At 39.5% G+C, this 26,901-nt stretch overlaps 1 protein-coding gene across 1 annotated transcript in view; it reads right to left on the bottom strand.

The window, feature by feature from the left end:
- Window positions 1–25,018, bottom strand: part of CACNA2D2 (calcium voltage-gated channel auxiliary subunit alpha2delta 2) — a 675,105-nt gene extending 650,087 nt beyond the window's left edge. The window contains exon 1 of the mRNA XM_063291953.1: window positions 24,709–25,018. Coding sequence (XP_063148023.1) covers window positions 24,709–24,833 — 125 coding nt within the window. The 5' untranslated portion in view covers window positions 24,834–25,018. The remainder of the gene's footprint in view (window positions 1–24,708) is intronic.
- Window positions 25,019–26,901: the final 1,883 nt, after the last annotated feature.

Genomic DNA, 26,901 nt, shown 5'->3' with positions numbered 1-26,901 from the left:
CTCTGTGGGAATTCCCCTCCAAGGCAAGGACAGCCTCTACTCTCAAAGCTTTCCAGAGGCTGGTAAAAGCCTGGATTTTCTAGAATGCCTTCAGGGACTGACTGTGGAAATTTTATTAGGTTACCAGATTTAATGAATTAATTTAATTCTCATTATTTACTGCTTCTTTTTTATGTATTTATATCTACCTAGAGTCCACACATAAATAAATCGAAGTGGCACATGCCACACACTACAGTAGATGAATGAATGCCATTCACTTAAATTTTATAAGGATTAATAGCCTTGAGACATGTTTCTTTATTTTGTGACACAAGTACAGTGCTGTGCAAGCATAGCTTCAGTACCATCTGGGTGCAAATAGCAATTTCCAGGATTCATTCAGTATATAAATGTAAGTGGCTGCTATGCTTTATTATGCGCAAAATCAATGCTGAGAATGTATGTTCCCCAAACTGGAAGAACACTATGATTCTTTGAAAACTGATTAATTGTGGCATTAATACTAGATCCTCTTTATCAGGTGCATGAATTAGGCAGGTACTTGCAGGCACAGATAAATATAGGATAAAATAAGAAAAAGTCATCAAGGTGGGAACAAAAGAAATAATACAGCCAGAAACTAAGCACTGAAGTATAAACTCTCTCTCAGGGAGAAAATCAAGAATTCTGCACAATTGCCATAGTTCTACATGGAACACAATTTTTTTTTGTACTAATTGACTCATAATCCTAATTCAAACTCTGTAAGGAACATTGCCACTAAATATAATTAAGCCAAATATTCTGGGGACTGTCAAGGTGTATATGTCCATTCATTCTTGATATCACACTAAACTGGCTATAATGGTTAACTGATTCATTATAACCAAGAACAGTCTAAAGGGTCAGTGTTACTGCTACAGATCTTGGTCCACTTCCAGTGAAACTGCTTACATGAATCTGATCTGGCATGGCTCTTTTAATGTTCTTAAAGTGTTCCCCACTGTTCTTAAGGTGTCTTCACTTCAAAACTTCTGAAGTTTTACAGAGTGTTGCCATCTTCACAGAAAATGTCAAGCACTACTAACCATCCTTCACATTATTTATTTAATAATATTACATGCCACTCACTCTTTTAGCAACACTAGCTAGTTTACAAAATGGTATAAAAATAAACATAATCTTACAATTATTGTTAAAACAATAAAACAAAACCCTAAAACGTTAGAATACTAAAAGGTATCAATAAATATGTCCTGATTACAGTTCAGAAGAAGGCCTGCTTCAACTCCAGTTAAATTGACTGTTGATCTCAAATACAGTATATTCATCAACAGCTGCCCTGTGTTGGGTGGTCTGTATGGCAGTAGGTCAACCTATAAGCAGCTTGAGCCTAAGCCTTGTTGGCTCTCATGACTCACAAGGTTCCATTCCAATATAAAAATCAAAGGCAATGAAACAATGTACTGTGTAACAAAATCTTCCACCTACTGGAGCTGGGAAGAGGTGGGGGAATCCTGAATCTGCAGTCATCCTCTTCCTACCATAAAGATGTCCTTCCTCTTCATCTCTCAGAGGTCATCTGCACAATGTATTTGCTTCTCTTTCTCCTCAGACATGGAAAATCTCAGTGGGCCAGTCCACTTGCAAGATTTCCCATGGATTGTAGCTCTTTGCCTCAGTCACTAGTGCTGTGGTTGGAGGCTTTAGAGGAAGAACGGCTATCCCCACCAGAAGCACCAGGGGGTCACTGGAGTTGTGGAAGCTAGTTTTCACACAATGAAAAGTAAAGAACCTGATACTAGATCAGCCTGTTACCAAAGCAGGAGACACAGAAATTGTATTCCACCCCACTCCCTGAAAGAGAACCACTTTTATACCTTTACATACAGCAGGCAGCAGAAAGAACTTCGAACACTACTTACCGTATATAAACAGAGCTTGCGGCCTGGAGCCACTGGAACCCTTCTACAATAGCTTCTTACCTTTTTAATAATAAAATTCCTTGATGCTTGTATGCCTTGAGATTGCCAGCAAATGAGTCACTGAACCTGTATGTTTTTCCTCCAGATAGAAATGCTCCTGATCTATCAGTCACTGCTGATAAAAATCCTCCTTGCCACACATGTTATGTGGTTCTCCAGTATCAGCACTGGATCCAGGACCCCCAGACTGCAAAACTGATTAAGGAGATGTGCAACACCATCTCCTGAATCCTGAAGTCCATATCCCCTCCAAATCCTCTTTTCTTCAATAGGCTTCAGATATAATGTCCCTCCTCCAGTCCTTTGCAGCCTGGAGGTCTATGGATGCTTCCAAGACATCCAATGCCAAGTTTGCAGAAAAGGAGCAGTATAGCTGTACATCTTAAGGATACCAACGACAGGCTGCTCCAGTGGCTTCCTGCAAGCATTGTTTTCTTAAAAAGTGGCATCTTCTAGGACAATTTTCAAGATTTGAGATGAAGCATCCAGAATAAGAATTGAATCAAAGCCAAGGGGTATCTCCAACCCTACCTCCTCTAAGCATTTCAATGAGATCCCACAGTCAAGGCTATCTAAAACTGCCAAGAGATCCTAGAGCAACAGGGCCACACTTACCGATCTCTCTCCTTTATCATCTATCCAAGTGATCAATACCATCTCAGTGCCAAATTTGGATTTTAAAAGCCCAGACTAGAAAGGATTGAGATAAACTATTTCATCTAAGAGCTCCTAGAAAAGTGTCATGGCTGTCTCCAACAACTAATTGAGAGTTATTAAAATCAGTCAAGTCTAAAAATGGTTTCTTGATTTATAGCCTCAGCACCATCTCCTTTAAGAAGTAGAGAACTGAGATGTTATTTGCCAAACAGAATCTTTGGAGGTCCTTCAAAGCCAAGGAAAAACTAACAGGCAAGTAGTGGTTCACACAGACCCAATAACATTATCCATTTCCTCAGGAGAGAAACAATGAGATTAATGTTATTATATGGTACACTGGACAACCTAGTTATATTTTTTCTGTTCCCTGACTACTGCAGCACAAGCATATGCTGCCTCCATGCTGGATTTGTCCTGAATTGCACTTAAACTGCCTGTCCTCAACATTTCATGACCCAGAAGTGCCCGGCATAGTATAAAGGACAAAGGGCAGAGAAGCTTAGAAACCACCTTATCAAGAACCAGTATACTTAATTATCCCAAGTTTGAACCAAATCACTAACAGGACAGTCAGCAAAGTTCAAGAAAGCATCCCTCATATATGTCTGGAATCCCACAGGATGTGTCATTCTCTGGGATAGATCAGTTTAATGTGGTCTCACTCCTGCAGACAGCAACATTTTGCAGCAATTCAGCCTTCATCACTGGCAAGGGCATAATTTCTGAGGCCCACATATATGGACCCCCAAGGAGCCAGAAGACCTTGACTTGCATCCATCAATGCCCTCATGAATGTTACAGACCCCCAAGATCAAAGACTTGAAGTCTCCCATACCACCTCCAAGATCACCCTTGGCAGTTCAGTCTGGACAGTCTGCTAAGCAGTTGGCTGGACTGTATATCGCTTAAAGAATCTCTGTCTTTATCCAGAACAAAACGCATGTCCTCCAACCTCGTAGAACAAGATACGTACATGTACTCAGAACTTTGTAAAATCCCAGCTTACTCTGCAAGTAAGCCATTGGGAGTTAAGTAGACACCTCGAGTTGTTTTGCCCACAGTGTACTGGACTAGAAAACTTTCCATTCCACCAAACGTTCTTATAATTAACCTCTCCCATCCATAGTTGCTAGCATCTTTCCAAATTGCCATCCACAGCTTTTTTGCTACAATAAATCTCAGACCACATTCATGTTTTTCAAAAGTTCTCTAAAGCTCTTTGTCATGTTACTGGCTTATATGTTCTTTCTCCTTGTTATAACTCTGTTGTAGTTCTTCCTGCTTTTTTCCTCAAGTGCATTATTTAATTTTGCAAGGGAATCAGTTGGAAAATTGCTGCAGACCACACACACACAAAAAAGGCCCAGTCATAAAAATATTATTTTTTTAAAAATCATAATCAGTGTGCTTTTATCTCCAGAATTGTATTATTTTCTTAATTCATATCACTAGCAATGGAGTAAGTTCTATAATGCCTCAGAATTTAGAGCCATCATAAACTAACATTTACTTAAATTTGTCACTCTCACTCCCTTCACTTCCATTTCATTTTTCTACATAAATAAAGCTTTGTCAGATTCTCAATAATATTGTGATTGCTTAAAACTGGGAGCTCACCTGGTATCACTGTTCTGAATGTCAGTTCAGTCTGGAATCATTAGCTTTTATTGGCATTAGTTGTTCTGCAATTGACTGTAATACAAATAGGATGACCAATGCTTCTTTAATGTGAAAAGAGAACAGGGCTTTGTGGGAGGGAGAGAACTTCTATCCCTTTGTCATGTTCACTGTTTCGATGTGCACTGTACATCGTAACGTTTCACATGCCATGGCGCTGACGCACGTTTCTGTTTGAGAGGGAGCTGCTGTGAAACCTTGTACCAAGCTCTGTATCTGTGTTCATTACAACGGAATGTGTTTGGGTTATGTGCTCTGCTCAAGGACTTTTCCCGCAGACCATCAGAAACTGTTAGGAGCACCTGGGATTGTGAGCTTGGGAAGATTCTACGGGGGGAGGGATCTCATTTGTACCGAGGGTTTTTAGTTTGCATTTGGCGCACTTTTATCATTCTCAGCTTTCTCTGTGATCCTGCATACTATTCTTTAATAAATCAGATATCTTTGAATTCCTGCTCATGAGTCTGAGAGCGTTTTAGAATAGGCAACCATTATACCCTTCCCCCTTCTTCACTGCAGCCAACAGTGACTCAGACTCCTCCCCCCCCCAAGCTAGTGATTCAGACTCCTCCCTCCTCCAACTTCTTCCATTCCAGCCAACTGCAATTAGCTGCAATCAAGGACTAGGAAAGTGGGAGGTAGAAAGGAATAATCAGCTGTGTTGCATCTCTTGTGTTCAGATTCCTTAAAAGCAATCAATAGTAAGATTATCAGGAATAGAACCTGTGACAAAATGTGAAAACCCAAAATTGAATTATGCAATGACATAAAATCAGATAAAATGAAACTTGAGAACAAGCAAATTTAGTCCATGACAGAAGAATGCCACTGGAGTTGAAAGTGGCATCCAAATTAAAAATCTAAACTTTTGCCAATATGGACTGTTAGTTAGGGCTACCAGATCTATGTTTTGATGTGACCTACTGCCCAAATCTGGTGGCCCTAATTAATTCTGCTGCATATTAATTCAGGGTCTCAATAGATGAAAGCCACCAAGCTGATCTTATTGACCTTGAAAATGCTAAGCAGAGTCAGATCAGATTAGTATTTAGAGGGGAGAACTCAGGATATTAGACTTGGAAGTAAAAATAAAATTTCAAAAGAAGACCATGATAAGCCCATCTTTCTTCACCAAATAGTATTTTGGATACTACTTCTTCACATAATGTGTCCAAAGTAGGATAATTTCAGCCTGGTCATTTGTGCCTCAAGTGAGAACTCTGGGTTGATTTGTCGGATGATCCATTTGTTTTCTTGGCTATCCATGTTATTCTCAGGAGTCTCCAACAACACCAAAGTTCAAAAACGTCAATACTCTTTCTATCCTGCTTCTTCGAAGTCCAACTTTCACTTCTATAGAGCATCACAGGGAAACTTACACACACGAACACACAAACGCACGCGCATGCGCACACACACACTTTCTCAAAGCTATTCAGACACTCAACATAGCACGGCTAAATAAGAATTTTTGTTGTTCATCCATTGTCGTCAATGAAGACCTCAACACCATTAGTCACGCTAAAACTAAATGTGGTATGTCTGAAGAGGACTGGTCAGGCCAATTTGGACACAGAATGTCTTGCCACATGTTGGGCAAACATGTGTAGACACTTCAGTTATTGCATTGATGGCTTCTGCAATGTGCCTTACTCCAGAAGTTTGACAGCCCTTATGGATGAGGCCACGCCAGGTAGAACGATTTTGTGCCATCATTTCCCAGGTGGTCGTGTCTATGTCAAGTGACATCAGGAGGCCTTTAATGTAATAATGATGTTGAGACTAGTGCATAACTTGTATTCAAGTGAGGGATTGTTGCACAGCATCAGCCTCATTCTCTCTTCCAAATTCCCATCTGAGTCCAGTGGCAAGCTTTACTGCATACTAGAAAGAAGCCACTTTAAGCACAGATGGCCCTCTATTAACGTTACAATACAATCCCCTCTTATATTTATTGCCATTTAAACCTGGTGCTTCTTTTTCCCACCATTCCCATGGCTTAAAAAACACCTTGCTTTGCATTTCTCAGATCAAGAGCTATGTGGCTGTTGACTGTTGACATTACCAGCATTCCAGCTCTAGAAAACTTTTCAGTGTACACAGAAGTCAAACCTGTAACCTAGATCCAGTTCCTGACAGATCTCTTTTCTCCCATGCCTCCAGCCCCATCCACTGAACAATTCAAGGATCCTGGGCACATGGCTGAATATTGAATGGATCCTATAAAAATATACTAGGTGAGAAAGACTTGCATGTAAGAGATCTTGAGCATTCCCTGGCTGATTCTCATGAAAAAGAGCTGTAAAGGATGCACGAACCTACTCACCAAGCGATGACACATAAACATTAGTCTCTCTCAAGTAAATGTGTCATATTTGTTGTGTGATGTTTTGCATTCCAGCCTGGATCTCTCCATTGTCGTCAAATGAAATTATTTATACAAGTTTTTTTCAGCATTAAGATTATATTGGGGGAGAAGGGGGGCTAATTCTTTAAAAAGCACCAAATATGACAAAACCTAACCATGACTAATTTTTCACCTTGCAACAGCAGTATTCTATAGGCATAAGAGTTTCTCTAGCAGCAAGTACTAATGAGATATTATTATTGCTATATTGGTGTTTTGGACCGCTGTTCCTGCAAAGGAAATCAACCTTGCTATGGGGGAAGTTGGGGATGGGTCTACATCCTGAAATAGGTGCAAGAGTTATGTGGAAGAGAAAGCAACTAATAAGTGTGGTTATCCGAGAACAGTCCCTAAATGTCTGTTTATTCTGCAAATTTATTCAGACCTCTGGGTTTAATATATTTATGGTACAGAGTGATAGTCTCTGAAGATAAATGATTAAAGGCTTTTTTTTTTCAATCTTCAATTATCTTAGCAAATTATCCATGCATACTGAGAAACACCAGGGAATATTTATACTTCTGGTTTTAGCACCAACACTTTCTTTGAATTTAAAAAAAAAATCTTAATTTTTAAGCAGCAAACTTGTTAAGATAATATTCTGGGGTTTTCCCTTCTTTCAACAGCTTTTTAATGTGGTTCTTCAGGGTGGTTCTTATGACATCATCAACCCTTTCTGTTTAGAATAACGACTTCTTCTACAAGCCAAGAGGTTTGAAATTACCTGTGAAATATATTTCCCTAGGCACAGGCTGAAGAAGCATGTAAATTACCCAATGTAATGGCCTCTGGATTTTCTCTTTTTCAGTCACACATACTCCCACAAATAAGGTAAGTTCCAAACAGTTCATAGGAACTATGCTATGAGAGCGCTGAGTTTTGATGAGTGGTAACAGTGTTGCTGGACTTTCCCAGGATGATTCTAATTGTTACAACTGATCCTTGAAGTTATGGCCATCCCAGCATCCCTGCAGTCACATGATAGCTATGTGGGTACGTGACAACCGGCTCACACTTACGATGGTTGCAGCATCCTGCAGTCATGTGATCATGATTTGCAACCTTCCTTGCCGTCTTCCCACAAGCAAAGTCAATGGGGAAGGTGGCAGGGAAGGTCACAAGTTGCTCAGTTAAGTCTCCCCCACTGGTGCACCCTCTCTGAGCCTTGCTATGCTCACACTACGCCTCCTTGACCACTTGCACACCCTCCCCCACATGGCAGCAGTCACCCCAAGCCCTGCTGCACCTCCCCGGCCACCTGAACACCCTCTTGCTCCCTCTCCCACCTGGCAGCAGCCACTTACCTGCCTGCTTGCAAGCTGCCTGGGACTTGCAACTTCCTGCTGGCTTCTCTACTGACTTTGGTTGTTGAAAGCCAACAGGAAGTTGTGAGGAGGTGCTTGCTTAACAACCTATGATCCTCATTTAATGACAGCAACAGGGACTGCAGGAATTGCCATTGCTAAATGATGCAGCCACGTGATGTCACGCTTTAAGACTGCATCACTTAGCAAAGGAAATTCCAGTCCCAATTGCCGTCATAAATCGAGAATTACCTGTACTGCAAACAGACTCAGAATCAATATTACACACTGTTTTCCCTTCAAGCACTGGGGAGAGGGGGGAGATCTCCTGCCATGTGTGCTCTCTTCCAGATTGCTTCTCCTAGCTGAAAAGACTATGACATTTTCAATACAGAGTTGCTTATGATAAAAGCAGTGTCCTAGCAATGGAGGTATTTTGTAGATGGACCATTCCATCCAGTATAGGTACACAGATCACAAGAAATTCTGCAAAAGACATAATCTTTCACATCTCATTAGATCAGTGGGGCACATTTTCTCCTGTTTCAAATATTACCTGACTGACTCACAAATACACTATCATGTAAACCTGAATATGATCTTCCATAATCATCCCTACCATAATTCTGCAGCCAAGCAACTTTGTCCTTCTCTCAGAGAACAGACCCTCCAAAAAGACTGGAGGACAGGGAGACAGTTTGTAAATCTGATAGACTGAATTAGACTGTAATAACCTCAGGACACATATGTCAGGGTTCAGGTGCATGATCTCATGGAGCCCCACAGACCAATTCTTCACCTTTCTCTATGAATAATGAGCAATTGTTTCACAATGACTGTTTATATATGCCCTTTCATTTAAGGGAAAAGCGACTGCAACTGCTGGACATGGGGAGTGTTTAAAATTCTGCATCAATAATTAATGACATCCAGTTCTATTTCTTTGTGACACCTTAATTAGGAAAGACCAAGTGTAAGTCAATAAGCTGAAACTGAATTCCAGTCAGTAAATGTCAGCCCTTTGAGGTAGTCCAAACAAGCAGCACAATTCATGACTAACACTACCTTTGTTGTAACGTTACAGGAACAAAAGCTTGCAAGTCCGAAAGCTCTTCTCCCCTCCTTTCCTTTTACTCTCCAGAAAACTAGGGAGGGTCCCTTCCGAGATGTCAATGAAGATTCTCAGTCATCCAGGTGGAATTGTCTGTAGGTTGAGTCATGGTAACTGGATTTCTTTCTTTTTGGTAGAAACATTTTGCTGCTTGTCCAAGCAGCTTCTTCAGCTCAACCTTCTTCAGCTGCTTGGACAAGCAGCGAAACGCTTCTACCAAAGAGAAAGAAATCCAGTTGCCATGACTCAACCTACAGACAGTCCCTTCTGAGATGCTTCCCATGCCCCTTTTGCTTCTGTGGACTGAGATACCTTTTGCATGATGGTTGTCTAGTCTGTGGCTCTCCCTCCTGTCTCCCAAAGTCAGTCCCAAATAGCATTACAGTAAAGCACTGTGGGTAAGTGATTATCCCAGTGAGTATGGGGAAGTACTCATGGATTTATCGTTGTTGGTGGATTCCAGATAACTAATTTGGCTTGGAGTGCCTTTAGGATGTCATGTGCACCTATTCCTGGAAAGAGATACTTGGCGGAGAGACCATGACCATTATATGGATTAACATAATGTGTGCTAAATGGTTCTGACCTTGGGAATGATCAAAAAGCTATAACTAGTGTAACATGCAGCAACTTTATTTATTTATTTAATTATTTGATTTGTCCCCGCCCATCTCCTCCCACCGGGGGACTCTTGATTATTGACTGGTATGCTTTACATTCACATTGCACTTGTGCTACAAAGCGTGTACCTGCTGTTACGAAGCCAGTTTCAAGAAGTATTAAGGAACTGTGGAGCAAAATTTATCTAATTTTAGCAGCCTCTCAGGCACTAACAAGCTTCAGGGGAAAACCCATTCTCCATTCCAAGTCTTGCAGATGGCTATGTAGTACTACTGACAGAGTGGAGCTTCCTTACAGCGGCACTATCCTACGGAATGATCTTCCCTTTGCAGTATGCTAGACTTCACCACTGATGTACTGCAGGGATCTTTTAAAAATCCATCTTACGTTGGCCTTCTTCAGCCATTAACTCATCCTAAGATCTATCTTTTTAGCAGATTGTTTTAGCCTGTTTCACGTAAACCTGAATATGATCTTCCATAATCATCTCTACCATAATCCTGTTTCATGATTACAGCAAACAGCTTTAAGTCTGCTGTTAATAAGCATATATAAATCCTATTACGATTCATAATAACATACAAATAAAGTTGTTGAAAACATTAAGTGTGATTTTTGTGGAAGACAAATTAAAGAAATATAAAATCACAAATACAAGGAAAAAGCTCTTCCCCAGAACATGAAAATTTAAGAGCAATTCATTATTCCTCTGAAGCTAAACCCTGAAACAAATTCTACAATACAAAGCCATACAAGACTGTCTGTGAAAAAAGAAGATTTACAAACATCATCTCCAACTTTACTTCAAGACTCATATTTTGTACTACCAGTTTCTAAACTGCTACCTCGAAATAGGGTAGTACTGACAGTAGAAGTAAATAGATGAATTTCTTCACATGGTTATTTGACTGCAGGAGTATCTTCCGCTCATCTGCAATTCTGAGGACATAGTATTCCCACAAAAAGACTGTATGTCTAACTTTCTCAAGAGCTGCTCAAAAGAATACTGAAGAACTAGCCCTATTGAGAAATCGAACTTATCTACAGCCTAAACCGGCAGAGAATTAAGTTAAGGTTTCCACTTCGAAGGGAAGGGAAGGGAAATATCCTCCTTCTCAGTCTGCTGTTACCTCCCACCCAAAGGTAACTCCTTTGCATCCTTATCCCACGCTAGATAAAGTCACATCTTCCAAAAGAAATGAAACACAAATAAGGATGTTATGATGGCATAACACAAGATTCTGCAGAGCCAAGAGAGGAATAAAACATTCATCCAAACAGGAATTGTGATCATATCCAGATTTTCTGTCAACATAATTTGGCTATTCAATATACTATTTTGCTGCTTCTTATGAAAGAGTATCGCTCTCATTAATGCAATATGATGAAATCACCAGGATGGCTGACACCAAGTAAAATTATGTCTGTTAAGGGAAGAAAATACTCCAGAAAATTTCAATTACATCCATAAGAATATTATACAAATTAGGGAAAAGATGGAAAAAGAGCTATGTATAGCACCAAAACCATATCTCTGGACATACTAATCCATCTCATTCATAGGATTTCATCTGGCTCTGCTCACATTCAAGAATCCTGTGATTCTAATGTCTGCAAATTTCAAATTCTGCACTAATGTAATGAAAATTTGGTGGCTTCACAATATACAGATCATATATTTAAATACCTCTTATACGTCATCCCAGCAAGAGAAAAAATAATCAATACTTATGCTTCCCCGAACCGTTATATCTCCACATATAAAGTGGATTTTATTTTCATTTATGAAACTAAATCAAGAATCATACTGTCCAACCCTTAATGGAGAGATTCTCCTTGGAGTATTAGCATTTTTAGATGAAAACAGCTGATGGGTACCATTAAGTAATACTTGAAGGAGAGTTAATGAGATTTTAAGCCCCCAAATATAGACAAGAAATGTACATTGTAGAAAAATGCATGATATCTGCGATATTCTTATATACATTCAAAACAGACAATACAATATTCAGCACAGAAACAAATTCATCAAGACGTACAGGAATCATAGTTATAAATTAAATTAATATTATATACTAAGGTATAAGGTACTAAGCTACTGAAAAATTGGACATGATTGGAATGAGACATAAGAGGAAGGAAGGAAGGAAGGAAGGAAGGAAGGAAGGAAGGAAGGAAGGAAGGAAGGAAGGAAGGAAGGAAGAGGGGGAGACAAGTTCTCTGCTTCAATCCCCCATTTCAGAAGTGGTGGCTGAACTGCAAGGAAGACTGACTCTCAGCATATTGTCTTCTATGCATATTCATCCATGTGTAAGCAAAAATAGAAAAATATGTTGAGTTCATGTTGATTCACTCCATCCTTCAGGGTTTATGATTACTGCTGTTCATTGGAAAGAAATATATTATCATGCATTTGTTTACCATTATATATAGAATTACTAAAACAAAAGCAGCACTGTAAAGCTCTAGAATCTTCTAGAGTGTGGAAAAATAAGTCAATCCCCATCTTCCCAAGGAAAACATTGGGACAGAACTCTACATTGCCTCCATGAGGATAAATACAGTATTTATACCAAGCAACCAGGATACATTACTGTTTTGTGACTGCACTGCATTTTTCAGCCACACAGTTAATTCCAGAAATACAGCTGTATAGATTATGTTTTTATCTATACACATCAGCTTTTACACACACAAGAAAAATAAGTCATTCAGCCTGGTCGTGCATTGATACACTGACATTTCTAAAACACCTTGATTTTCAAGTGTTCTTACAGAAAAATGAGGCCCAGCAAAATGAAACATGTACATTGTTAGAGCAGTACATGCCTATTTCTTCATGTGATACAAAATCATATATTCACCTGGCTTTTCAGCCAGTTTACAAGAGGGATTTGTTTAAGTTTGAGAAGTGATGAAACTCCATAATTATAGCCAAAAAATCAGTGTTAGATATAGTTATGAGTTGTTCAAGTGCTTTATTTTAAGGCAGAAAAACAAGATAAAAATGAATGAATGAAGAATGAATATATTATTATAGGCAAGAGGGAAGAATGCTATCTCAAACAATCAGATTAAAAGAGATAATCAAATACAAACCTGTGCATCTAGATCAGTGTTTCTCAACTTTGGCAACTTTAAGATGTGTGGACTTCAACTCCCAGAATTCCCCAGCCAACATGGCTGGCTGGGGAATTCTGGGAGTTGAAGTCCACACATCTTAAAGTTGCCAAAGTTGAGAAACACTGATTTAGGTAGTGGGTAAAGACCAGCAAAGTCTGGCAAGCTCAAACTGAGCAACCAATCAGGAGCAGAATGGCCTCTCTCTCTCTCATCTGAAAGGACAAAAAAACCCTCAATTTTGTCATACTCCCATCTTGAGAAGGGAGGGCATCTCTTCTCAAACTGATTCCTAGGAGGTTAAAAAAAAAGTGCTACAACCTAAAGGAAGAATATAAAAACAGAAGGAAATAGCCATCTCAAGAAAATGTGGAGCTAGATATCAATTAGTATTATGGATTAATCTGAACTGTTTCTTTGTAACCTTCCCCCTATTTTTCCCTGTACTGTGTGCGTATTTATGCCTGGAAGATAACTGAGTTAATACCTGCAGGATTCAGGGTACAGTATTTTCCTTTTCTCTTTCTCCCGTTGTCTTCAACCCTAAATTAATTCTTTAACCTTAATCTATATCATGAACGGCTTGTATCTTTTCTGAAATCAGTAATCTCATTCTGACAGGAAGCTTAGCCTACCACACTTCCAAGCCACTCTGCTGACTACAGAAAGGCAAAAAAGCAGAGAGCAGAGTATTTTTCCATTCTCCTCCTCTTGAATAAAGGTTCTTTATTCAAGAGGAGGCATTTTTCTCTGAAAATGCAGATGGTGGCAGTGAGTGAGCAGCTCTCCCCAAGACTGGGGGGGCGTGCAAAAATAAAGTTTGGAGGAAGGGCTGAAGACGACTTGCCTGAGAGGGCCAGAACGGCTGGCCTACCACTTCCCTGTGCACGCATCCCTAACCGATACAGTACTTCATTGCATCAATACAACTGTAAACACTGGATACACATGATTATAGCAAAAAGTGACTTTTTTGGAAAGAAAAGGCTCCCCCAGCCCCCAGGGAACAAATGTATGATTATAGTCTAATGTACTAGAATGGGAGTAAGTGGTATTAATGATTCAATTAACATTCTTGCTGTGTAATGATGTTTAGGAAATACTGATGACATATCAAGATCATAAAATGCTTTTCTTCTGGTTTATATTTACTCCAGATTCTTGGATTGTTTGTACTTCAGTAAAACCAATATGAATATCCAAGAGCGCATCACATAAGAAAAACAAATTGTCGAACTTAATATAAAGCTATGGACAGCCAGTTTGGTCTAGTAGTTAAAGCACCGGGCTAGAACCCAGGAGACCGTGAGTTCTAGTCCCGCCTTAGGCACCAAGCCAGCTGGGTGACCTTGGGCCAGTCACTCTCTCTCAGCCCTGGGAAGAAGGCAATGGCAAACCAGTTCTGAAATCTTGCCAAGAAAGCTGCAGGGACTAGTTCGGGCAGTTGCCAGGAGTCAGCAATGACTTGAAGACACAGAAAACGGTTAGGGTCTAGCTCCTCCTGAGTTCCAAAGTATGTATACTTCCAGGGTATTTGTATTTAACCCAACACACCTACAGGTGCAGAATTGTTTATGTAAGCAAGAATTCAGCCTCTAGCAAAGTTCCATACACCAAAAAGAAAATGTCCAGTGCTTTGTTCTGCTTTTTACATAATGCAAGAAGAGCACACTCTTCATTAGTAAAAAGTGCTGAGATAACAAAACTATTATTTTCCCATGGCCCAAATGGTGTTATCAGTGTTTGATACATTATAACATGATAGGAGATTTTATATGTAATTTGTGAAAAAGTATGAAGGCAGAACTTGGAAACTCAGAAGCCCTGTGCCTTAAATTAATAAAACCATGATACTTCATGAGTTAAAAATGCATATAAAATACAAATTAATCTAGGTAGTCATATACTAAAGTTTGTTATTTTATTAAGTGTAGCTTATATGTATTATATATGAAGGACCTAATGATTTCATGACATATATTGGCTCTTTCTTAAAAATTAGTAATTTTACGCTATGAAAAATATCCTTTAAAATAATTTAATCCACTCAGTATGTTTCTTTCATAGAACTACATTTTAAAAGAAAACACAGTATTCCTTACTTAGGGAAAAACCTTGCCAGTTTACAAGAAGAAGTGGTTTTTTGGATACTCAAATGTTATATAACGTTTAATACAACAAACTGTAGTATCATTCAGCTGATGTGAAATCCTACTTAGATGTTTTTAAACTCTCAAGACCATTCAAGGTACCATACTGAGTTTGGTTTGTCATTAAAATGTTCAAAAAATGAATGGACCGTTAAGCAAATAAGCAGCTAGAACAAACGGGTGATAGCTTGTATTCAACCTGTTAGATCACAAAATTATGCAATTCTATCTTTAAACCATCAGAATTTTTTTTTCCTACCATAGCAAAGATACTTGTATTTCACATAATGTTACTGAATACCTGACCAGCCAAGAGCAAACTGTCCTCACCTGCTCAACTATTCCATCACTACCTAACAAATAACAGAGATAGAGAAAAATTATGTTACTGTAACATGAAGATATCATGTTACTGCACTTTTATTAACTTAAGTGCAATGACTGTTTTCCAATACAAAGGGCAGCAAGACCAACAACTAAAGGCAAGCATAGCAGATTAGGTAACTGAAACTGTTGGGTATAGATGACCAGTTCATAATCTGAAGACTCTCTGGGCATGGAGGATCATATCACAATGGACAATCAGATCAGTCTGGCACAGCTTTTAATTAGCATCTTATAGACAACTTTTCTGGAAAGGCTATTTGTGCTTTCCATGTTCACGCTTTCAGTGTTACATCTCTCTTTAGCATGTCACTTTCTTTTACATTTTTAGTGCCCATCACTACAGCAGCTAGAATAAACGGTTGAGTGAGCAGCAAAGAGGAGACCTTTGCTCCTTTCAGGAGCTTACACTCTTCGTAGGATGTATTTATTCCAACTGTGCAGATGTGGCTATGAGTTCCTGGGTGAAGTGATATGCCTCAAAAATTTGGTTGCAGCCACAGGCCCGTACACATATTCAAATAAATAATTGCCAAACCCATGCAACAATCCCATAGATCAGTGCTTCTCAACCTTGACAACTTTAAGATGCGTGGACTTCAACTCCTATGCTGGCTAGGGAATTCTGGGAGTTGAATTTATAGATCAATGAGTTGTACAAATAAAAACTCAGTCATTTTCTGTTTTGCTTTTACAGACATGTGATCAAACACACAGTAAGATTTTTTTTCTTTACAGACTGAAAAATATCACTGTGACTAGAGTAGACAAGAGTATACAAGGCATCATTCTATAAAATTCTTTTTCATCTGTATCAATTCTCAAACCAAAAGAGAGATTATGGCACTAGATGCAAAAACACTATCTATATTTCCATGCACGCACACACACATACACGACATACATACATACATACAAAATCCACTAACAAGAATCCTGTATTTGTCTTATATGTCTACAGTATACAGGTATATTTCTGGATTCCAGATCAAGTTTATAGGGAAAATCAACTCAAAACTAAAAAAAAAAAAATCTTTCCATGACAATTTTGCCAATCATATCGATAGGTGTTGAAACTAAGGATTTGCCAAGAACTAAACTGAGGATTTGCCAAGAATGTACATGAATAAAGTTGATATCATTAAAATTTACATTTTATCAGTACCTTCATTAATCAAAAACAGTCTATGCATTGAAATTGTAAGAAATATTTTAATTTATCTTAATTTCTGAAAGCCATATCTAAACAAGCCCAGATTAAAGTGAAAGGAAAGATTAGATTTCTTTTTTTAAAAAGGTGAAATACTGCAAACCAATTTTACTCTCTATCTTCTTTCAATTTAGATCCCATCACTGCCAAGCTTTTCAACAAACAGATGATGATGATAAAGATTACATCTTTTCTGGTTTTCACAAAATTCTCCCTGAGGCAGAGCCAAGGTTCTCATAGATAACGCTTGCAAAAGTCTCAGAACGCTGCAGGAAGGTCATGCCTTTATTAAATTCAAGGTCCTCCCAAATGTTCTTGAATTATAGGGTAGAAACATATAGTGCACTGGACATTCAGCTGTGAAAGAGATCATACCAGTTATGAATATCGCTCCAATAGTTCAAACCATCTAAGGTGGTGGTGCTGACCATGGTGCTGCAGCTTCCCCATAAAAGTCTCCTTTGAGTCAATCGTGATTCCTGGTAACTTCAGGAATACATAAATGTAATTTTCATGGGAACAGTATGGATACTTTGCTGACAACACATATGAAATACAGAATGTGACATGGACATGAGCTATCTAACACTGAGGTATTATAAAATATTCTTCCTTCCTCCAACTCTGGTAGGTAGGTGAGTACTGTGTCACACTTCTTGATTGTGGAAATCAGCAAAGACAGACATTCCACTGCATACTTCAAAGAACCACCCACAGTTCATTTGGTTCTAATCCATTCCATGGGATCTAACATTTTTCTTGTCTCATTCTATTAACTTTTCCAAAGCCAAAGCTCTTCATTTTTCTTACCTAAATTAACTCACTGTTTTGTTTCCATTATCGGACTTATTGTCCTGTAGAACTTCATCTCTCGTGAAACATTCATTGAGGCTTTTAACCAGCTTCTATTCTATGGAACAGCTAGTCACAATGAATTCAGTCTAGTTCCTTCTGACAACACCAGTTGTCCATCCTAGATATACAACCATAGTCTTGGGACAGCTGACCTTTAATGGGTCTTTCAAGAGTTATAGGAGAAGAACCAGCAATGAAGCGCCGCACTGCTTAGGAGTTGCTGACTCTAAATGTAGTGGTCATTTATTTTTTTATCAATTACAATTGTACAATTGATTACAATCAATTATAACCACATAGCCCTGGCAAAACCAATCCACAGTTTACAATACAAATCCGGAAGTATCAACAATAATTTTGTTGTAATAACAACAAAATCTATTAAAATACCGAAGTAGAGCATTAAACCTATAAATAACAGCAACAATCAATTTAATACACATATCTTCACACTATAAGTAGAAATGTAAGAGTAATAAAAACAGATTCCTCTGAAAGCAAGTTTTTAACATATTCTTAGAATAAGCCAGGAAATTTCTAGGAAGGGAGAATTTCATAAAGCTGGTCCTGCCACAGAGAAGGACCTTATCCAAATTAATTCCAGCCAGGCCTCACTCTGGACTGGCACTTGCAGTAGACCTTTCAAGAATGACTGGAGCACCTAGTTTGTAAGATACTGTATGGGGAAAACCACTCCTCAGGTGCCCAAGGGACTGGCATTGTGGTGCACTTTTTCAGGATCTTAAAACATACATGAGAACATATACCAGTAATTTCAGCTCACGTCCCTGTCTTCTTCTCCTTTCCTTCTTTTCATATTTATCATTTGTCATTTTCTTCATGGAGTAAAATCATTTTTAGTTCTCCATTCCATATTCTAGTTTTGCAACAAAACTGGATTTGGCTCTGGAGCTCTTCATGACAGCAAAGCTATCAGTCATCCTGTCCTTTTCTTTGACTTAAAGCCCCAACCAGTGTTGAAATATATCCAATGTTGAAATATATGGTGTACATTATATATATACAAACTGTGTGTGTGTATATGTATATATACACACACACGTACACACAGTACATACACATACACAGTGTGTGTGTGTACACATACATATATACATATGTAACATACATACACCCACACGCGGGGTGAGCTCCCGTTGCTAGTCCCAGCTCCTGCTCACCTAGCAGTTCGAAAACATGCAAATGTGAGTAGATCAATAGGTACCGCTTCGGCAGGAAGGTAACGGCGTTCCGTGTCGTCATGCTGGCCACATGACCCGGAAAATGTCTACGGACAACGCCGGCTCTAAGGCTTAGAAACTGTCCTAACAACCAGGAAACACACTGAGACAATGAACTGGTCTCTAATATTTATTACTAGTACTTAACAAGAATCCTAACAAACTGAAGAAGCGTGGGAAAAACCCAGACATATAACCCCCAAGGGTTAAGGCAGTCCCGATCTGTGTCTCTTTGAATGGCTGAACAGTTCCTCAGTGCTACGCATGCGCTTGACAGTCTGGATGGGAGCCCCCTGCTCGCCTTCCTTACTCATGACAGAAACGGAGATGAGCACCGCCCCCTAGAGTCAGACACGACTGGACTTTACGTCAAGGGAAACCTTTACCTTTACGTTTGCCTAGAGAGCTAGAGTATTCATCCAAATAAAATCATCATGAAAAGCCTGCAAATCAAAAGATAGCTTGACTACTCTAAGTAACCATGATCAACCAATGATCACGGAAGTGAGATTGTTTGAATTCCTCTTACTCTAAAAAAAGTACACATATCTGTTCTATTTCTCTGTTTTGCTCCTAAACTTGCTCTAGCAAAACAATCCAATGTTCCTACTTGAAGTTGCTCCAAGCGCAGAGGCTCCAGAGAATCCAGTGTCCTGGCAGGAAGGAAATGAGAGTAAGAAGACATGTACATATTTGACCCTTTTGTGAACTGTGCTCCTCGTTCTTTCTCTGTCCTGTGCTAGTGATGATAAATATGTTGCCAGAGTTTGGGGGCACTGCAAAGGGCCAGGGGGCTGCCACCATGCCACTATTTCAGCCTCCTCAATGTCAGAGTTTCCAATGTCATAAAAATCCAGCCTTGGATTCTAGCAGTAATGGCAAAACAGGATTCTCACAATTCAGATTAAAGGCCTCTCGCCAACCTTAGTGGAGGAATTTTCATGCATCCTATGGATTGCAACATAAAATGATCTATTTTGCCTAAGAGAAGTCCTGAAGAAGCTCCTCTGTAAATAGTTTCCCAAGTCCAGCCTCACAGTTTTCTTGACCTCCTTGTTCCATACTTGGCTGACTTGTAATTCTTCACTTCTATTCTTCCTCATCTCTAGAGACAGATGATAGATTGCTGGCAGACTAGTACATTAATAACTTTTCTGTAAATGTTTATGACAAAATATAGTTCTGTATAATCTTTGTCAGTTCATTTCTTTGTTCCAATGGAACAGACTGCATGGTTTGTTATGCATGCACTCTCTGCAAATAACCGTCTCCTTACATCAGGTATCCATGCACATTAGTACTTGCACGGACTGGGAAATTCAGAAAAGCAGGATTACCTTGGGGACTGCTTGCTCCCATATAGTTTTACTCAGGGACGATAATCTGTGAAAGAGACCTAATTCTTGGTACAATATCAGGTGATTCAGTGAGCATGAATGAAAAGCTTTTCCTGGAGCAGAGCCTATGGCACCAAATGATAATTGTCAGGCTCCCTCTTGGTGCCCGATATTGTAATGGGTTCTTAACACCTAATACGACTGTTGCCAGTTTTGATGATTGACATGTTTTACCTGTGTTACTGTTAGTTATTTGGTTATATTTTGTATAAGCCTTTGGATTTTTTCTTGACCTTGAATTTTTATTGATTAGAATTATATGGTTTTATGACTCTATATTGTACATTGCTCTGGATACCTTTAGTGAAAGACTGGAATATAAATAATTCATATCAAAATAGATATTGTGAGTTTTGTAAAACATACAGAACATCATTCTTATTGGTTTATTCATTTGTATATGGGATTTGCCTGTTGCTCAAAACCAGAAGGACTGAGATAAGGAGCCAAAACCCCAAATTTAGACCAACTCTAAATTTTATTTGGGGGCAGGGAATGACCAGTGCCATACAATATGTGAGGTTTCATCGAACATCCAAAGACATCAAATTTGGGTGCCTAATTTTACAGCCCATTACAAATGCAAATACAATACTGAGGAACTGAAGTAGGTAATAAACCATTCATATTGCCAGCAACGTGATTAGTTTATCAGAATTTACATTTATGAATAACAGTACCAAATATATTCTACTCCATAAATGGAAAAAAAATTCTCCAGGCTTTAGAAACAATTTTCCTTGTAAGTTAGATTCAGGTTTGTTCTATCATTTTGTATTTGTGGGATGTGATGAAGACAAATAAGCCTTACTTCTAAACAAATTTATTACTCTTTAACAAGACTTGTAATTGCTTTGGCCATTAGCAAGCTACAATTGTGGATATATTTAGGGTTTGTTTTATAGTGGTTAGACATATTTTAATTCTTATAAACATCTCATAGACATAATATGTAGGTACAGGTTGCAGAACAGCTATCATACATGATCTTTTTTCACTCTACCAGTATACATGGAAAGAGCCAGAGGTTGCTGTCATACCTCCAAAAGACTCTGCTTCTGCTTAGCATCAGTTAGCCAATGGTGGTAGAAACTATTTAAAAGAAGAGTCTACCTCAAAAAGTAAAGCTTTTAATCCCAATTGCATACACAGGAATACCATTCATCAAAAGCAACATGCCTATCAGATGGATATAACTCAGCGTGCTTAACTAAATAGGCCTGTTCCAATCTTGGATTTTCTTTTTTAAACCTCAGTGAGAAATTCCACACTGAACAGCAGAGTGAGCCAAACCTTTCTTAACTCAGCGTAAGACGGATAAAAAACTCTCATAACATGAACACAACAGAGACGTTCTAGGAAAGAGAACTAGGAACTGGCATGCGCTGCAGCTGTTTAAATAGTATCTGAATTTCACTACTCAAAGACTAAATACTCCAATCCTGCTGCAGCCAAGACAAACTGCTCTAACACAAGGCAGCTTTAGGACTATATATATGAAGACAAAGTGCTTATTCTTGAGGGTTAGTGTTGCACGTACAGAGAGTAAGCAATTTAGTGGGAACAAGCTCTAAGTTGGCAATTTCTAATATCATTCCATTGCCCAGCATCATTCAATTGGTCCAAAAGCCTCCAATATTCCTTCAAATCTTTTTTGTAAGACTTTCAGTTTAATCCTTTAAGTTTAAGCTTAAGTAAACATAATTGCATTTTCCTACATCTACCATTTGCCTCTTTTCTCTCTCTCTTCCTTGACTCCACTGTTTTCTATTTTAGTTTATGAGCTTTTGGGGACATTTCCCTGTAAAATCCTATAATGGGCAATTATTATATAAATAATTATATGGGTATTATATAAATACATAAACAGAATAGTAAGCTTTGAATGAAGTAATGAAATGAATATACTTGGAAGACAAAAATACAATTTTATTAAAGAAATGTAATTATTTAAACAGTAATTCTGCAAAATATGACTTGCTTTTAGTAATTCAGCTACTTTTAATCACTGGTCACTTAACTAAAGCTGTTAAAGGAAAAGCATTCCATGGGGACTATGACAGCTTTTTTTTTTCTTCCCTTCCCCTAGCATTTGAGCTTTTAAGCATTTGGATGACAGTGATGGGAGCTCTGAAGAGCTGTAGCTCACATTATAGCCCACATGTTAAAGGGCATTAGGAAGCAGTGATACATCAACATCAACTAACCATTCATGTCCCTCATTTATTTCCCCAACTGGTTTGGAGAAATCAAGGCAAAAAGAGACCAAAAAAATGATGTTTGTTTTCACAGTACTCAAGAAATACACAGATGCATAGGTTAATCTATGTATTATGTGTAGTTGGACTGAAATGTAGCACACAATAACTGCTGGCTTCTACAGGTGTTTTAAGAGCTTTGGAAATGTAGAATCTGGACTTTGTGGTATTACTAGGAACAGTACTATAGGACAGCTGATTAAAAAAAATACATTTTATACAACTCAGTTACATGAATCAACATTTACAAATACTTCCTAAAGGGATTTATTTCCTGGTAAGAGTTTATTGAACTAAACCACCAATGCTATTTCAAAAATTTAATGTATCAGGATTTATATTTAAACCTGGTCCAATCAATCTTACCATATAATGGCTTAAAAGTAATTTATATAACTATATAAAGCTCACATACTCTTCAGCTGTAGTTCTTGTTTGTGATAACTACAGCCAAGTGTTCTTTTTTTAATTAAAATTCAGTTTCTAAAAAGAATCTAATACAGTACAATACAATTTAATGGTCGGGACTGTTATATCATCTTTTGCTAGAAAGCAATAAAGTGATTATTTCTAGAGGGACTGCTTGCATGAGTGAGGATCACTCATGCACACAGGGAGGCTGCAAGATGAAACCATGAACATCTAGTACTGAGCAAGTGTTAGCATTTGGTTTCCTACCCAGGTAAAAATCTCTTTGAACTTAAATCCCAGTGAAATTTGTAAGTCTGTCTGACAGGCAGATGGAAATCTAGCAGCCAAGACTCAGATGCCAGTAGTGTGTGGTGCACTGAAGGACTAAAGCAGTATTACCAGAAACTCCTGGGGAGAAAGAATATACGTTCTGTAGCTAAATAAATACAGGGAACTTTTATTGGGATTGGGAAGGGTCAGCAGTGGGAACTGCACCCAATCAGAGTACACCACAACATTTCAAAAGGCCTAAAAAGTGTATTTGGGGAAAAAAACCCCATTTTCTCAGTATAAGTTCAAACTATGCATTCAGTGGCTGGCATGCCCTTCGGCAGGTCATAGCATTTAAAATCATTGGACCAGTTACACTATTAAAATATTTGTCATATTATGAAGACTTCAGTGGGGCTTTAACTAAAACAAACTACAAATGCCAGTGGCTATATAAGATCAACCTTGCTGTTATTGATTTGGGTCATCAAACCTATCTTCACTTAAAGAAGAAGATGACAAGTGAGCACACGGACAACCTTCATAACAAACCCCAGAAACAGGACAGGTTTGTGTCCTGAATGTACTGTGTGCAATTATAAAAATATATCAGAACAGTTAATGCTGATATATGCTTTGAATGAGAGTGTTCATAACGGCAAACTATCCACTAGCAAAAGGCATTTCACATGAGGCTTCTTCCTCCCAGTGCCATAGGATAGTATCCAACCTTCTGTGGAGGAGGAGGAGGATTAAAGCTTTAAATAGCTGCATTGCCACCAGTAATCAATTGCTTTGAACTCTTATCAGGAATTCCTGGATTGTGGACATAGCGTGGGTACATTTGTAAGCCATAAAAGCCAATTCTACTTCTTCTACAACTGATACTCACACTAGTTTTAAAAATCAAGAACTTCAACAACCTTCTTTTCTATTTCTAAAAACATTATGTTAAGTCTTTTTATACACTGTAAAGAGGGAAGGGAGGAAGAATGCAGAAAGTGACAGGGGAAAGGGGAGCTTAAAAATAGAAACTTGCTGCTGCCAATATTTACGATGAAGTCTTGGTTATTTCTAACACAAGTCTAGTTGAACAGGATGGAACATAAACACCTTCGTTACTACTCCATTGCAATATTTTCAAACTTTTGCTTGTCTTAAGAGTTCGTCAATGAATTGACAGTGAAACTACGGTCTTTCTTTTGTTTGCTGCACTAGTTTACTGAAACTGTTCGGCCACAACAGTTACAGAAAGCGATTCCTACGTGCACCTTTGCTTTTAAAATCAGGTGAGGACATCTTGCTCTGCCATCCTCACTTTCCGCGAGAAGCTGAGTTGATAAGGATCCGATTCTGCATTTGATCGTACCTACCGGGGAAAGGGGAGTCGGAAGACAGGACCTTCGCCCGCCCCTCTCGAACCCTCCCCAAAGACTCATCTGAAAAACCTGCAAACCAGGCGCACTTTTAAACTCATATATCGATTAAGGCCATACGAAACGACAGCGTCGGTGGTCCTTTGGGGCGGGACAGGCGCAAAGGCGCGCGCCAGCACAGGCGATCCGGACCGACCTGCGCCACCAGCACCCGGCGGGGAGCCCGAGGCAGCACTTCCCCGAGGCGGCCGGCTGCCCTGGCCGCCCAGGTGGGAGAGGAGCTCTCACTTACGTGTACTGCTGGGGAAAGCTGTAGCCGTTCGCGGCGGGAGCCCAGAGGACGAGGCACAGAAGGATTTGGCCGTACGCAGCCCGGACGAGGCAAGATGTGCCGCAGGTCTGAGCCGAGATCGCCATTTTTCCATTAAAAATTCAGCGGCGGCACCAATTCTCTCCCCTCTCTCCCGCCCGGCGGCGGCGGCGGCGGCGCTTGGCTGCCGAGACGCGCTGGCAATCTGCTCGGGTCTTCGCGGAGACAGTAGGCAGGCGCCCTGGGTCCTCCCCCCCTCCCGGTTATTCCAGAAAAGCGAGCGGCAGCTCAGCAACCCCCTTTGCTTTCTCCCGCAACGAAAAGCCACCAGCGAGGCAGTTAGCAGGGACGGGTTTGCACGGCGAGCTCAGCTCCGCTGAGGCAACCACTGAGCGAATGCAAACTGCTACTTTCCCTCACAGAGCGACCAACCTGCCCAGCCTCCTCCCCTCACTTCCCTCCCCCTCTCTCGGATCGGAACGCTCTCCATCCTCGGTAACCATCACGGCGCATGCTCTCTAGGTAATTGGCTGATAAACGAGCGCTCTCGCTCTCTGGACCTTTCGTCAGGCCCAGGCAGTCCGTGTTACGCGCGCTCTCCGACGAGTGGCGCAGTCAACCTTACTTTCTTTCAGGAGCTGGCCTGCGCTATTTTTTTTCCCACCCTAGCACGTGGCATCGTCGGGCCTATTTCTAAGGCCGCTGGTGCGGGCCATGTGAGTGGTCGTTCTAAGTTTCGCTCCTTAGACCCTTGGCGGACGACCGCTCACATATGCGTACCCCACGTCGGACCGTTTCTCTCTGGGTTTATCGTCTGATGCAGCCTGCTTGAAACTGTATCTGTAGTGGTCTCTTTTTAAATTCTATGGCACACGACCCCAAGACTACTCCTGATCATCTTTTCTGGGCCTCATTGAGCTACCACCTGCAGATCAAATCGATCCCTCAGCTGCAAGCTATTCTGGGGAAGCGATGCTTTATATAGCTTTTCAGAGAGAAATTTCTACTTGAAGGGCTCCGCAGCGTCCTCACCTGTCAGGAACCCCTTGGAGCGCTATTATTACCTGGAGATTACACACACCTTAAGGTTTCTCATGTGCAGACCATACATTGACGACATTAGTGGCATCTGGGGATTTAAGCTTCCAAAATTATTTGAAATTGAATGTTACACCCAACATAGGAAGCTCAGTATTCCATGGAGCCCAGAAATGAGAACTATTCTGGCAATAACATCACTAATCTCAAATATGGTGCTAAATAGAGCAAACAGTAAGCAAATGGATTAGTTACTGCAGTTTTAATTTTCTGGGGTTCAAAGATTGATTCTTAGAATAGCATATGTGTACCCTGCCTGCAGATCTAAAAGACATGACACTGGACAAAAAAAGGAGTCGTGAAGTGAGAGGGGGGAAAAGGAAGCAACTTGTATGAATTCTTGATGTGAATTACTGGATCTCGACCAGTGAGATAAAAATTAGAAAAAGTTTGATGCAGCTGTTCTGTCAGCAAAGCCAGTGCCTGGCTATTTCCCTCTGCTACAGCTGAATAACATTCTTGATCTCGGTGACAATTAAGAAAAATATATAAATGTATGTATGTAGTAGGTTTTTAAGCTGCCTGAGTCCAAACAGACTCTATTTATTTGGCTGATCTTGAAAAGCTAGACAGGATCAGACATGATTAATATTGGGATGATGGACCATCAGAAAATTCCAGGGATATAAGATTTTTTTTTTTTAAATATCCGTGGAGACTACAGTGGCAAACTACTTCCACATTGTTTTCAAAATAACTACCAGGAGCTGAATTTGACAAAAGGAGAGAGACTTCATCTTTTTAACCAAAAGGAAGTTACATCTGAATTTAAGATGACTATCTACCACAAATTTTAGTAGGTATATACAATAATTATATACATATTCCACCTATTAATCTTTTTTAATGTGTTTTTAGTGCTCTTGTCTCATGTTTTACATTTTACACCTTTTGATCAGTTCCCTTATTGTCATTGTCTTAATTATTTTCCTCACTTTAATTGTCTTCAGAGTTCAGCTTTCTCTTTTAGTGTAAACAAACAATCTTTGGTTCTACTTGTGGACTGGAATTAGAAATTCAGCATTTCTTAAATGCCAATTCACAAATTACTTATATGTGCACTCATGCCTCCCTTCC

This window comes from Candoia aspera, chromosome 2, assembly GCF_035149785.1.
Source record: "Candoia aspera isolate rCanAsp1 chromosome 2, rCanAsp1.hap2, whole genome shotgun sequence".
In the NCBI taxonomy this organism is placed as follows: Eukaryota; Metazoa; Chordata; class Lepidosauria; order Squamata; family Boidae; genus Candoia; species Candoia aspera.
The sequence above is the reverse complement of the archived record's forward strand: the minus strand, read 5'-3'. Positions and strand labels throughout refer to the sequence as shown.